At 39.3% G+C, this 14,542-nt stretch overlaps 1 protein-coding gene across 2 annotated transcripts in view; it reads right to left on the reverse strand.

Annotated features, from left to right (window-relative positions):
- CD160 (CD160 molecule) overlaps nucleotides 1-8,191 on the reverse strand; it is an 11,521-nt gene extending 3,330 nt beyond the window's left edge. For both annotated transcript variants that reach the window (XM_023515506.1, XM_003793788.2), the window contains exons 1-2: nucleotides 8,119-8,191; nucleotides 5,601-5,918 (exon numbers count right to left, since the gene is read on the reverse strand). In XM_023515506.1, coding sequence (XP_023371274.1) covers nucleotides 5,601-5,918; nucleotides 8,119-8,191 — 391 coding nt within the window. The remainder of the gene's footprint in view (nucleotides 1-5,600; nucleotides 5,919-8,118) is intronic.
- Between the last annotated feature and the right edge of the window lie 6,351 nt (nucleotides 8,192-14,542).

The raw sequence follows: 14,542 nt of genomic DNA on the forward strand, positions 1-14,542 counted from the left end.
AGGTTGCTGTGAGCTGTAATGCCACGGCACTCTACCCAGGGGGACAGCTTGAGGCTCTGTCTCAAAAAAAAAAAAATAAATAAATAAAATAAAATAAAATAAAAATAAAAGAGAGTAGTTCATTCTATTATTTATGTGCCAGGATGAAATGATTACCCTAAAACTGAATGGTGGTGTGGTTTGTATAAATTACCATTTTAGCGAGATAAGTCTGGTGGCATTATGTAGAATGGATTAGAGGCAGAGAAAGTATTTAGAGCTGACTGGGGTGGTGTGGTAAGTATGGGAGATACAAAGAGGAATAAGACACTTGGTGATCTCAAAAACTCACCAGTTAGACCAATGGAATATGTAAAGTGTGAGGTACTGAAGACCTGGAAAACACTTTTGGAAGAAAAGGAATAAATGTGGGAAAGAGCTAGTTGTACTTAGGAACTAACTGGGTAGGGAATAAGAAAAAGGAGAGACCAAGGTTAAGGTCCAGTTAAGGCCCCTCCTTAACTGAATGATGGACAGAAATAGGTCTTGGGAGGACGGGCTTGATTTTGAGTTTGAGCAGAGAATCAGTTGTCAGTGGAGATGCTGAATCTTAGCAAAGAGGTCAGAACTCGAGAAGTTGATTTGCTGGTCCATTGCAAGGAGGTGCGGTTTTGAATCATGAGTAGATGAAAACTTAATAATGATAGTAGAAAAGGTTGAAGGAGTGTGAGGTGAATCTTCGAGAATACTTATGTTTTGAGAGGTGGGAGGAGGAAATAGAGGCAGAGAGGAAGACAAAAGAACACTAGACAAGCAGGAGAACCAGGGGAGTAAGGAGTCAGCGAAGCCAGAAGAGATGAGAGTTACTGAAGTGCTGAATGCTATAGCTAGATGAGACAGGAAGACACCTGAAAGCAAGGAAAACAGGTCAGAACCAAACTAACGTAGAAAGACTGAATTAACTAGCAACCATAGGAGGTGATGAAAACACTTGTTCAAAGACTCTGGACTAGTTTTTTATTGGGAGTGGATGGTTCATTTATATTTATTTATTTTTATTTATTATTATTTTTTTTGAGACAAAGCCTCAAGCTGTCCCCCTGGGTAGAGTACCATGGCATCACAGCTCACAGCAACCTCCAACTCCCGGGCTCAAGCGAGTCTCCTGCCTCAGCCTCCCGAGTAGCTGGGACCACAGGCGCCCGCCACAACACCTGGCCATTTTTTGGTTGCAGCTGTCATTGTTGTTTGGCGGGCCGGGCTGGATTCCAACCTGCCACCTTGAGTGTACGAGGCTGGCACCATAGCCACTTGAGCCATAGGCACCAAGCCTATTTATTTTTCTTAAAGTTAAAAAGTAAAATGGTTGAAATTCTGTGAAGAATAATAGCAATGCCCTTTGATCCTCCTAGGCTTATTACCTAGAGACAACCACTGCCACATCTTTGAGAGGTTTTACTGTATTCCTACATAATATGACCATATTGCCACTTCCTAATGATGACATTTAGACATTACCTCTTGAGTTTCTGTTATAGTAGATGAGAATATGGTTCTCTTATACTTCACCCCTTTTTTCCCTCTGCATCCTTCCAAAAATAATATCACAAATTTTATTTAAATGAGTCATGTTTCCCTAATTCAGATTCTGCATTATTTTTTGCAGAATCAAGTTGTGTGTTATGTTTTTATGAAATTTAGGTTTTTTTCTAGAGATAATTATCACCTGATTTTATTTTATTGCTTTTTTTTGAGATAGTTTCATTGGGTAGAGTGATTTAAATCTTTATCCATCTTGAATCAATTTTTGTAAGTGGTGAGAGGTGCAGGTCCAGTTTTAGTCTTTTACATGTGGTTATCCAGTTCTTCCAACACCCTTTATTTTTTTATTTTTATTTATTTATTTATCTATTATTTTTTTTTTTTTTTTGAGACAGAATCTCACTTGTCACCCTTGGTAGAGTGATATGGCATCATAGCTCACAGCAACCTCAAACTCTTGGGCTCAAGCAATTCTCTTGCCTCAGCCTCCCAACTAGCTGGGACTATAGGCACCCACCACAACGCCTGGCTAGTTTTAGAGGCAGGGTCGTGCTTTTGCTCAGGCTGGTCTTGAACCTGTGAACTCAAGTAATCTACCTGCATCCGCCTTCCAGAGTGCTGGGATTATAGGCATGAGCCACCTTGCCCAGCCCTCCAACACCATTTATTGAATAGGTAAAATTTCTTTTCCTCAGTGTATGTTCTTGCTTGGTTTATCAAAGATCAGATGGCTGTAAGATGTTAGTTTCATCTCATGGTTTTCTATTCAGTTCCAAATGTCAATATCTCTTATTTTTATGCCAGTACCATGCTGTTTTGATCACTATGGCCTTGTAGTATAGCTGAAAGTCTGGTAGGGTGATACCCCTGGGTTTGTTTTTATTCCTAAGAATTGCCTTGGCTATATGGGGTTTCTTCTGGTTCCATACAAAACAATGAATTATTATTTCCAAATCTTGAAAGTATGATGATGGTATTTTAATGGAGATTGTATTGAATCTGTAGATTGCTTTGGGAAGTATAGACATTTTAACAGTGTTGATTTTTCCCAGCCATGAGCATGGTATGTTCTTCTATTTGTTAATATCTTCTGCTATTTCTTTACTTAGGGTTTTGTAATTTACTTTGTAGAGGTCCTTCACCTCTTTTGTTAAGTATATTCCTAGGTATTTCATTTTTTTTTACGCTACTATGAAGGGAATTGTGTCCTTGATTAGCTTCTCATCTTGGCTATAAAAGGTATATACAAAGGGTACTGATTTGTGGACATCGATTTTATATCCTGAGACATTGCTGTATTTTTTGATGACTTCCAGGAGTCTTGTAGTTGAGTTTTGGGGGTTCTCTAAGTATAAGATCATATTGTTGGCAAAGAGAGAGAGTTTGACCTACTCTGTTCCCATTTGGATGCCCTTTATTTCCCTCTCTTGCATGATTGTATTGGCTGGAACTTCCAACACTATGTTGAATAGTAGTGGCGATAGAGGGCAACCTTGTCTGGTTCCAGTTCTATGTGGAAAAGCTTTCAGTTTTACTCCATTCAGTAGAAATATTAGATGGGGTTTGTGGTAGATGGCTTCGATCAGAGTCAGAAATGTGCCACCTATGCCTGTATTCTTAAGTGTTCTAATTAGTAAATGATGCTGCATTTTATGGAATGCTTTTTCTGCATCTTTTGAAAGGATCATATATGGTCTTTGTTTTTGCTTCTGTTGATATGGTGAATTACATTTATGGACTTATATATGTTTTTGTTTTTGTTTGAGATAGAGCCTCAAGCTGTCACCGTGGGTGGAGTGCTGTAGCATCACAGCTCACAGCAACCTCTAACTCCTAGGCTCAAGTGAGTCTCCTGCCTCCGCCTCCCAAGTAGCTGGGACTACAGGCGCCCGCCACAATGCCCGGCTATTTTTTGGTTGCAGCCATCGTTGTTTGGCGGGCCTGGGCTGGATTTGAACCCACCAGCTCAGGTGTATGTGGCTGGCGCCTTAGCTGCTTGAGCCACAGGCGCTGAGCCTGGACTTGTGTATGTTAAAGCAGCCTTGCTTCCCTAGGATGAAACCTACTTGATCATGATGAATGATTTTTTTTTTTTTGAGGTTTTTGGCCAGGGATAGGTTTGAACCCACCACCTCTGGTATATGGGGCCGGTGCCCTAGTCCTTTGAGCCACAGGTGCAGCCCATGAATGATTTTTTTTAATGTGTAGGTGTAATCTATTGGCAAGGATTTTATTGAGAATTTTTGCATCTATATTCATTAGTGAAATTGGTCTGAAGTTCTTTTTAGTTGGGTCTTTTCCTGGTTTTGGTATCACAGTGATGTTTCATAGAACGTGTTGGGGAAGATTCCTTCCTTCTCAGTTTTTTGGAATAATTTCTGCAATATGGGTATAAGTTCTTCTTTGAAGGTTTGATAGACTCCTGGTGTGAAGCCATCTGGACCAGGGCATTTTTTTGTTGGGAGTTATTTTTTTTTTTTTATTGTGTCTTTGCTCTCAGTTCTTAAAATTGTTCTGTTCAAAAGATCTATTTCTTCTTGATTAAGTCTAGGGAGAGGGTGTGATTCCAGGTATTCATCCATTTCCTCCACATTGTAAAATTTCTGAGCATAGAGTTTCTTGTAGTAGTAGTCAGATATAATCTCTTGTATCTCTGTGGCATCTTTTGTTATTTCCCCTTTATCATTTCTGATTGAGGTTATTAGAGTTTTTACTTTTCTGTTTCTAGTTAATTTGGCCAAAAAATTTACTAGATTTTAATTTTTTTTCAAAAAAACCAACTTTTTGTTTCATTAATTTTTTGAATGCTTTTTGCCCTTTTTTCATTCTAGAATTTCTTCTTCTCCTTTCCCTTGTTAGATTTGTTGTTTCCTAGATCTCATTTTATCCACTTTACTGATTCACATTCTTGTTTTAACTGAGGCACATACTCTGGTAGCTTCTTTACAAAGATCACATGGGCCAGGCGTTGTGGCTCATGCCTGTAATCCTAGCACTCTGGGATGCCAAGGCAAGTGCTAAAGCTCAGGACTTCTAGACCACCCTGAGTAAGAGGGAGATGCTGTCCCTATGAAAAGTTGAAAAACTGAGGCAGGAGGATCACTTGAGCTCAGGAGTTTGAGGTTGCTGTGAACTGTGATGATGGCACGGCAGTCTACCCAGGGTGACTGAGTGAGACTCTGTCTCAAAATAAGTAAATAAATAAATATAAAAAGATCACATGGAAATCAAAATTTTTTAAGTCATTGCATGCCTGATAGTGTCTTTATTCTTTCCTCACATTTGATTTGTAGTTTGGTGGGATATAGAATTTTAGATAGAAATTTTTTTTCACAACATTTGGAAGGTTTGCTGTATTGTCTGGAGATACAGAAGCACAGAGGGTGAGTGGATACTTTGACTCAAGGAAGTCATATAAAGCTGAGGCTGGAAAGACTGAATTTAGGCTGTGCCAAGTAGTAGTGAAGTGGGAGTGTGCACACAATGAAGGCATGCAGAGGTGCAGACAGGCTTCACTGTCACAGAGCGTTAGAGATGGGGAGTAACTGTTTTGAGTTCTCTCGGCTTTTTGGTTTCTAATTCCAGGAACTGTAACTCATGAAGGCCCTCTGTACTTGTTTTCTTTTCTCCCTACGATCTGTGGTAGCTTGTGTGGGTTTCTGTTTCTTACAACTATATGTTCCTTGAGACAAATATCCATTTTACCTCAAACTTATCTCTTTCTCTGCTTTCATTTAGAAATACAAATACAGCCATGTCTCTGGGAGAGCTCTGAATTGGGAATCAGGAGGCCTAAATTCCAGACTTCTCTCTGCTTTTACTAGCAATGATCAGTGAGGGGCATTGCACAAATCTCTTTTCACTCCTCTGGGGTGACTCCTTTCCTGTCATTAAAAAAGGGATGACAGCCCTATCTTAATATTTTAAATTAAAGACAAAATGAGATACTCTGTATATGTGCTGCCAAGGAAGACTGAATAAATGAAGGGCTCTTCTCAAGGAGGGAACTGCTGATCTAGGACCCCAAACCCTGCTTACTATCCCACCTGGTTGCATTAAGATGAATATTAGGGACTTACCTGTGACTACAATGGAGAAAAAATGGCCCTGAAGGTGGATATCTGGCTTCTGACTTCGGGCACAGCACTGATAGGTCCCAGTGTCGAGTGGTGTGGGTTGGTTTATGGTGAACACCAACTGAGATGACTTTTCATCAACACCAGTATCACGTTTAAGTCTCAGCTGTTTCAAGCTGGTCTCAGGGGAACAGTCCCCAGACTTGTCCTTGCATAAAAACACTACAAACCCCTCAGCCTCTTCTTTCTTGATCCACACAGTACAGATTAACTTTAGCTGCTTTCCTTCCTGGGAAACTAAGCTGGTGATATTTATGCATCCTAGAATGGGAAAGGAAGGATTACCCATGGGAGGTCAAGTAGATTTCCTCAAATTTCATCATACCTGCTCTTTTCTTATTAGAGATACTGGAGTACAACCTAGCAGTGACAGTGGTGGACAAGAAACACCCATTCTGTCTTTGGCTATGTGACTATAGGCAAGTTACCTAATTCCTTTCGCAAGAGAAATATGAGAGGTAAGGGACTAAATACAAGCTCAAAGCTTCCATTATCCATAGAGTTATTTATTTGTTTTTTCACTTAACAAAAATGTTTAAGTATCCACTCTTCCAAGCTGTATGCTGCTGGGGCTAAGATGAATAAAACATGAGTCCCACTCTCAAAGAGCTTAGAACCTAATGTAAAGATAGATTGGCAAAAAATTACAATTCGAATTTATAGTTCCGATAATTGCAAGATTCCTGAGTTTGTCTGGAAGAATCAAGAAAACTTCACAGAGAATTTCGTACTTGAGTTGATACTTCAGGGATGAGTAAAACTTTTCCTACCAAGTAAGAAGTAAGAGAAGTCATGGAGACACCAAAGAAGATTAAAAATGGCCACTATGTGGAATTGGGAGTGAAAATGGACTGGAGAAACAGACAAGTTATTGAGGGACCATTGATATCCAAAGATCACAACTCTTTGATGGTAGCAATCTGAAGACTTTATCATTTTCTCCATAAGTAATCTATAGCCTGGATACAGAAGTGGAGAAAACAAGACAGTTGGGTTAGCCCAACATAATACGTTGGCCCAGTGGGTCTCTTTCCTCCTAATTTTCCCATCCATGGACACTACCACTTTTTCACTGTCTTTCACTCTCCTCACAACTTCACTTCCTTATGCAGTTTCTATTTTGTAGTCCACTGCTATAATCACTCCCTTATATGCACCCTTAGCTCCCTTAGCTTTACTACTTCTATCAGGATTCCTTGCAAAACCCCAGCCTTGGTTAAATCCAGCCCCCTGCTAAAAACTCACCATACAGATGCTGATGCTGCCACCCAATTTCTCACTCCCTCAGCAGGTTGAACCCCTGTGAAATGTTTTGCCTTATAAAACTCCCTGTGGTAGACATGGTCAACTAAATTCACTCACAGGAAAATGTTGAAGCAGAGATGGAGGCTCCCCCAGAGATGTTAAGTGCCACCCTCACAGAAGAGTAGATTATGGGCAAGAGCCTGCCACATAGGGTTGGGGAATCTGTGACCTTCTAGGTCCTTAAGTGCAGCCTTTTGACTGAATCCAAATTTTGTAGGACAAATTCTTTTATTAAAAGCAGTGCAACAAAGAAAGATGAAGCTTTTCTTGACTCCTTTGGGGCTTAAAAAGGAACAATCTTGAAATGAGAAAGCTGCAGGTTCCCCACCCCTGTGGCGGGTGAAATCTCAGCCATTCAACTCAAAAATGGTTTATATTTTATTTCCACCCTCCAATTGGGACTTTTATAGGGTTTCTATTAAAGTGCTTTCCAGGGAGTGGGCTAGCTAAGTGGTTAGGGCGCCTCCCACATGCACAGGGGCTGGTGGGTTGGCACCTACCAGGGCCTGCTAAACAAAACAAAACAAACAGAAAAAAATAGCTGGGCATTGTGGTGGGCACTTATAGTCTCAGCTACTAGGGAGGCTGAGGCAAGAGAATGGCTTGAGCTTAAGAGTTTGAGGTTGCTGTGAGCTATGATGCCATAACACTCTACAGAGAGCAAGAAAGAGAGACTCTATCTCAATTTAAATAAATAAATAAAGTGCTTTCCCTGTATTTAATTCTTGGTATAGCCATAGAGACAGGTGTGATTATTCCCATTTTATAAGTAAAGTGACACAGAAGATTAAACTTGTAGCTAAAGTTGATGAAGATTCTAGTATCTGTACCTTAAATCTGGATTTCATAATAAAAGGTGGCCATAAAGTTCGTGTGCAATTTGCACACGAACTTTATGGCCATCCTATATAAAAGCCTGAAGAAATCCTGCATTGAGGCCCAGATTATGAGGCTCTTTACAACACATAGCAGAGGCAGAATGTCTGATGGAGTTGGAATAGTATTAGTTCTACCAATAATAGTTTCTACCCTTTCATTAGGGTCAAGAAGAATGAGTCCTTTTCTTCCCTACTAGAAAAAAATTATGGGATCCATCCCTCCCCATGAGCCCAAGATTCTCCCTGATGGCTGTCTCTGCTCTTGGGTCTGTCCTCACCACCAGATTGGATGTCCACAAATGCCAACAAGATGGCCAGGGCACAGTAGCTTCTTCTAGGTGCCATCAGCATCCTGCACGTTGTCAGAAAGCCCAGGAACTTTGGCTGGTCTTTGGCTTCACTCTCCTGAAAGCACAAGGGGTCCCACTAGACAAAGGCTTCCAAGCCCATCCCCCTGTCCCAGGCAGTAACTTTGGTTGGCTAGAATATAATGGAGGTAGAGGAGGGCTTGGTGATGATAGTCCGGCTGGCTGAGCAGTGAGACACTAAATCAAGAGAGGTGTACTGGGGAGAAGCAAGAGGGAAAGAGAAACAGAAACTAAAGATTATATTTTTCAGGTTATTTTTTCCTACATTAAATGAATTGCTTGGTCAAAGAATATGAGCATTAAAATTTTTTTCTAGCATAATCAGGTTACTCTCCCAAAAGGTAGTTGAGATTCAGATGAATACTAAAAATGCTTGGTAGTGTACATTTTCTTGTTGTACATACCCTGCCAGCAATGGATATTGTCTGTATTTTACATTTTTTGTCAACCTGATAGATGAAAAATTAGATCTCATTGTTTTATTTTGCATTTCTATGACTACTGAGGTTGAGGATCTTTACTGGTTATGAGTACTTCTATGAATCGTGTGCTCATATTCTTTGCATTTCTTTTAAAAAATCAACTTTTAGAATCTTTATATTAGATATATTAACCCATCTGCATTTTTTTATCTGCCATTAAAAAAAAAATACTTTCTCCTACTTTGTTGTTTGTCTCTTAACTTTGTTTATGATACTTTTTGCCCCAAACACAATTTACATTTGTATATAATGAAATATAACCTATCTATCTTTTCTTTCAAGTTGTCTGGGTTTCCAGTATTGTTTAAGAACATTTACCTCAGGCTAAGACCATAATGTTCTTCCAATATTTTTGTTATTTTACTTTTATATTTATATCTTCTAATCCTGGCTAAGAAGAATTACCCCCATATCAAAAGCTCCAGCTGCAGGAAACCAAAAAAAAAAAAGCTCCTGAATTGCATCAATAGGGAATGGCTTCATAAATTTCACTTAATACAATAAAATGTATATATATATTATTAAAAAGAATAAAATAGTTCTGTAAATATAGGCTCAAAGGAATGCCAACATACCTTTATGCCAAAAAAGACAAATTGCAGATTTATGTGTATGAGAACATTTTATTTTTAAAAACCTCTCTTTATGTGTGTATATGTTTTAAAAACATATTTAAGCACTTTCTTTTTTTTTGAGACAGAGTCTCACTCTCTCACACTGGGTGGAGTACTATGGCATCATAGCTCACAGCAACCTCAAACTCTGGGGTGTAAGCAATCCTCTTGCCTCAGCCTCCCCAGTGGCTGGGACTACAGGTGTCTGCCACAACACCCGGCTAATTTTTCTATTTTTAGTGGAGACAGGGTCTCACTCTTGAGAATTTTATAACTTCAAATAGGTAATTACATTTACAGGGTTCAAAATTCAAAAGTGAAAAAAGAATTTTTATATAAATTTATTTTTTTATCTGATTTTAATAATCAGTTTGTTTAGTTTCCCACCACCCACCACCAAGGAAAAGTCCTATTGGTATATTTTATAAATTAATTAATTAATTAGAGACAGAATCTCACTCTATTTTCCTGGGTAGAGTGCTGTGGTATCTTGCTCACAAAAACCTGAAACTCTTGGGCTCAAATGATCCTCTTGGCTCAGCCTCCTGAGTAGCTGGAACTATAGGCACCTACCACAAAACCCAGCTAGTTTTTCTGTTTTTAGTAGGGACAGGGTCTCGCTCTTGCTCAGGCTGGTCTCTGAACTTCTGAGCACAAGCAGTCCACCTGCCTTAGGCTTCCAGAGTGTTAGGATTACAGGTATTAGCCACCATGCCCAGCCCCTATTGGTATTTTTAAAATTGGTGTATGTTCAATTTATATTTTAACTTAGGGAGCATTGAAATTTTTGTGACATTGATTCTTTTGATCCAAGAACATTATATTATTTTTTACTTTTTCAATCTTGTGTATTGGTGTATGTGTGTGTGTGTGTGTGTTTGTCTTAGACATGCTTGGCAGTTTTTTTTCATAAAGGCCTTGTCCATTTTTTCTTAAGCTTATTTCTGAGTAATGTATCTTCTTTGTCACTATTGAAAATGTCACTTTCCCTCATTATAACTCTTAACTCTTTTTTCTTTGTATATTTATATCATTCATTATATCTTTTAACTTGTCATTTTTCTTTTTCTTTTTCTTTTTTTTTTATTGAACGGTAACTATGTACATCAATGCACTTCTGGGGTACAGTGTGGGGTTTTCACATGCAATCTGAAATACTTCCAGTTAACTTGTCATTTTTCATATGTAAAAGCAACAGATTACTAGATATTAATTTCATACCCAGCTACCTTCCCTTAATTCTGTCATTGTTTATTATGGATTTTCTTAGATTTTCAGTCATATATTATTTGTAAATAATAATTACTCCTTTTATTTTTTGTTGAGACAGTCTCAAACTGTCACCTTGAATAGAGTGCCATGCCGTCATAGCTCACAGCAACCTCCAACTCCAGCTCAAGTGATCCTCTTGCCTCGGTTTTTCTATTTTAGTAGAAATGGGGTTTTGCTTTTGCTCAGTTTGCTCTCGAACTTGTGAGCTCAAGCAATCCCACCTCAGCCTTCCAGAGTGCTAGGATTACAGACATGTAATTACTCCCTTTTTAATGGCTCTGATTTCTCTCTTCTAATTGCATTGGTTAATATCTCTGGAAAAATATTAAATAATAATAATAAAAATGAATCAATTTCTTTTTTCCTGAGTTTAATTCAATTGATTTTTTATTAAGCATTATGCTAGCTTTGGGAATGGGATATATTCTGTATTCTATTATGTTAAGGAATTTATATTTAGTTCTATTTCATTAAGGGTCAAAAAAAAGAATAGATGTTCAATGTTTTATTAATAGCCTTTAAACATCAACTATAAAATGACCATATGGTTGTTCTTTCTAATTTTTAGATGCAGGGTCCATTTCTGTCACCCAAGCTAGAGTGCTGTGGCATCACCACACCTCACTGCAGTCTCAAACTCCTGTGCTCAAGTGATCCTCCGGCCTCAGCCTCCCAAGTAGCTGGGACTGTAGGTACATGACACCACACTCAGTTAATTTTTCTTTCTTTCTTTTTTTTTTTTTTGTAGAAATGATGTCTCACTATGTTGGCCAGGCTGGTCTCAAACTCCTGGCCTCAAATGACCCTACCACCTCAACCTCTCAAAGTTCTGAGATTGCAGACATGAGCCATTGTACCACGCTGCTTTTTCTTTATAGATATTTTAGTATAGTGATCTATTTAAATAGGTTTCTTAAAACTGTTAATGTCCTTGTGACCCTAAGGAAACTAAAAATCATTTGGCCATAGTATATATATTTTTTTAATATGCAACTTTATTCTGTCTCATAATATTTTATTAAAACTTCAAGCAAACTTAATACAGAATATTTATACGTGTGTGTATATATGTACATATTTGTCTGTGTATGTATCCCTGTCTATCTACAGACAGATGCGCGTATCTCCCCCCATACATATCTGGAAGGAAATATGTCCAAATGTAGAGTGTTTACCTTGGGAATGAGATTGAGAATTTATATACTACATTAATAAGAATGTGTTTTTACTATGACAATTTTAAGAAAAAACCTAATCAAACTATAATGGGAGGCCAAACCAAAAAATGTATCTATTTTTGGAGTTGGTACAAAGAACAGAATTAAAATGCTGAAAAATAACAAGAAGTGAGAAGGATATCAGAATTAAATATTCTAACGCAACTGCCTTAAAACTGAAATGTGGATAACCCTGAAGGTATTAAAAACTTTCTAAGAGGTATGTGAGCACATTAATTAATTAAGTGAATTAATTACCAAATCCTCAAATGTAATTTGTACCCTTCCTCAAGGTGATTTGCATGAGTAGGGGCCTGTGGTTGAGCCCTCCCACTGCTTCTCCTTTCCTACCTCCTCTGGCTGGGTTGACCTTTACTGGCTGGGAACTAGAGGGACAATTTGAAATGTGCTCCTAATTGAAAGTTTTTACTTTTTAGTCCTTTCTTAAATTATGTGGTTTCTTATTCTTTGCTTTTAATAAAGAAAAGACTGGGCATGGTAGTTCAGTAATCCTAGCACTCTAGGAGGCCAAGACAGATGGATCATGAGCTCAGGAGTTCCAGATCAGCCTGAGCAGGAGTAAAACCCCGTCTCTACTAAAAATAGAAAAACTAGCTGGGAGTTGTGGTGGTCATCTGTAGTCCTAGCTATTCTGGAGGCTGAGGCAAAAAGATTGCTCAAGCCTAAGCGTTTGAAGTTGCTGAGAGCTATGATACCATGGCATTCTACTCAGGGTGAGTAAGTGAGACTCTGTCTCAAAAAAAAAAAAAAAAAATTGAAGAAATAGTTTATGGAATCATTGTCTATGGGATAGACTGCTCTTTCCCTCCAGTGTCCATTTCCCCCAAGTCTCTCTCTCCTTTTTTTTGGGGGGGGGGAGAGTCTCACTCTGTTGCCCTGGATAGAGTGTTGTGTCGTTATAGCTCACAACAACCTCAACTCTTGGGCGCAAGTGATCCTCTTGTCTCAGCCTCCCAAGTGGCTGGAACTATAGGTGCCTGCCATGATACCAGCTAGTTTTTCTGTTTTTAGTAGAAACAGGGTCTCCCTCTTGCTCAGGCTGGTCTCGAACTCCTGAGCTCAAGTTATCGACCTGCCTCAGTCTCCCAGAGTATTGGGATTACAGGCATAAGCCACTGTGCTTACTTATCCCAAGTCTCCCTTTTGAACCCTCCTGCTTCCCCTACACTGAATTTTAGTAAGAACTTGTCTACCTAGTCAGCCTCTGTAGCTGGGGTGTTCCTATGTCGCTAAGTTTTTGTCAATGGCAGGTAAAGGGAAGTATTTTGTGCTACTATAGATCTGGTAGTTTGTAGCAGATTGCCAAAACAAACTGCCACAAAGTCCTCCTATTTCTGTGTACCTACCATTTAACAATGTGGCTTTGCCACTCAGCCTGCTGAATCTTGGTTTAGCTAAAGGGATTTAGCAAATATGGTACAATCAGAGTCTTGAAAAGTGCTTATGCATTGAGTTTTGCCCTCCTTTGGAATCCAGCTACTCTGTGACAAAGCTCAGGCTAGCCTGCTAGATGCCAGGGACACACGACACAAGTTTCTCCAGTTACCCAAGCCAAGCGTCAGACGTGTGAGTGAGGCCTTCTGCAACCAGTTAGCACTCAGCCTACCTCTAGTTTACTATAGGCCAAAGCATGAGCCCATGTGAGACCAACCCAAATTGCCCAAACAGAATTGTGAGTGAATAAATTATTATTATTTTAAGCCACTTTGCTGTGCAGCAGAATAACAAAATGTTCACCCTTTTTCTCTTTCCCATTTCCTGCAGGTTGAATTGTAGAGTGCTAAGTGAACTCACTTCAGCCATTCAGCTGAGGGCAATACTTTAAGTTTAAGGAATGGGTAAGCAAACAACTGAAGGAGGAACTTCTGGAAAACCTCAAAGTGACCTACCTAGCCTAGACTACCCAGCACTGTTACAGGAGAGAGAAAGAAAATTCTGTCTTGTTTAGGCCACTGCATTTTTTTTTTATCCATTTTTTTGTTATAGGAACTTAGCCTGTACCTCACAGATACATTAAACAAAATATAACCAAACTGGCTCAGTGCCCATAGCACAGTGGTTATGGCACCAGCCACGTACATCAAGGCTGGCAGGTTTGAACCCAGTTCGAGCCAGCTAAACAACAATGACAACTGAAACAGAAAATAGCCAGGCATTGTGGTGGACGACTATAGTCTCAGTTACTTTGGAGGCTGAGGCAAGAGAATTGCTTAAGCCTAAGAGTTTGAGGTACTGTGAGCCGTGACACCACGGCACTCTACCAAGGGTGACAGAATGTGACTCTGTCTCAAAAAAATAAAAAATAATTTCAATCACAGTATATATCACATTAATCTGTGTGAGAAATGGAATGGAAATATTCATTTAACAAGGAAAGGAAGGCTGGGCACAGTGGCTGATACTTGTAATCCTAACATTTTGGTAGGCTGAGGTGGAAGGACAACTTGAGGCCAGGAGTTCAAGACCTGCCTGAGCAACATAGTTTATAAGTAAATTCTTCCGTATAGGCTCGGTCTCTGTAGCTCAAGCGGCTGAGGCACCAGCCCCATATACCAGAGCTAGCAGGTTCAAATCCAGCCCAGGCCTGCCAAACAACAATGACAGCTACAACCAAAAAATAGCTGGGTGTTATGGAGGGCGCCTGTAATCCCAGCTACTTGGGAGGCTGAGGCAAGAGAATCACTTAAGCCCAGGAGTTGGAGGTTGCCTTGAGCTGTGATGCCATAGC

Source organism: Otolemur garnettii, unplaced genomic scaffold (assembly GCF_000181295.1).
Source record: "Otolemur garnettii isolate 467f Iridium unplaced genomic scaffold, OtoGar3 scaffold00073, whole genome shotgun sequence".
Lineage (NCBI taxonomy): Eukaryota > Metazoa > Chordata > Mammalia > Primates > Galagidae > Otolemur > Otolemur garnettii.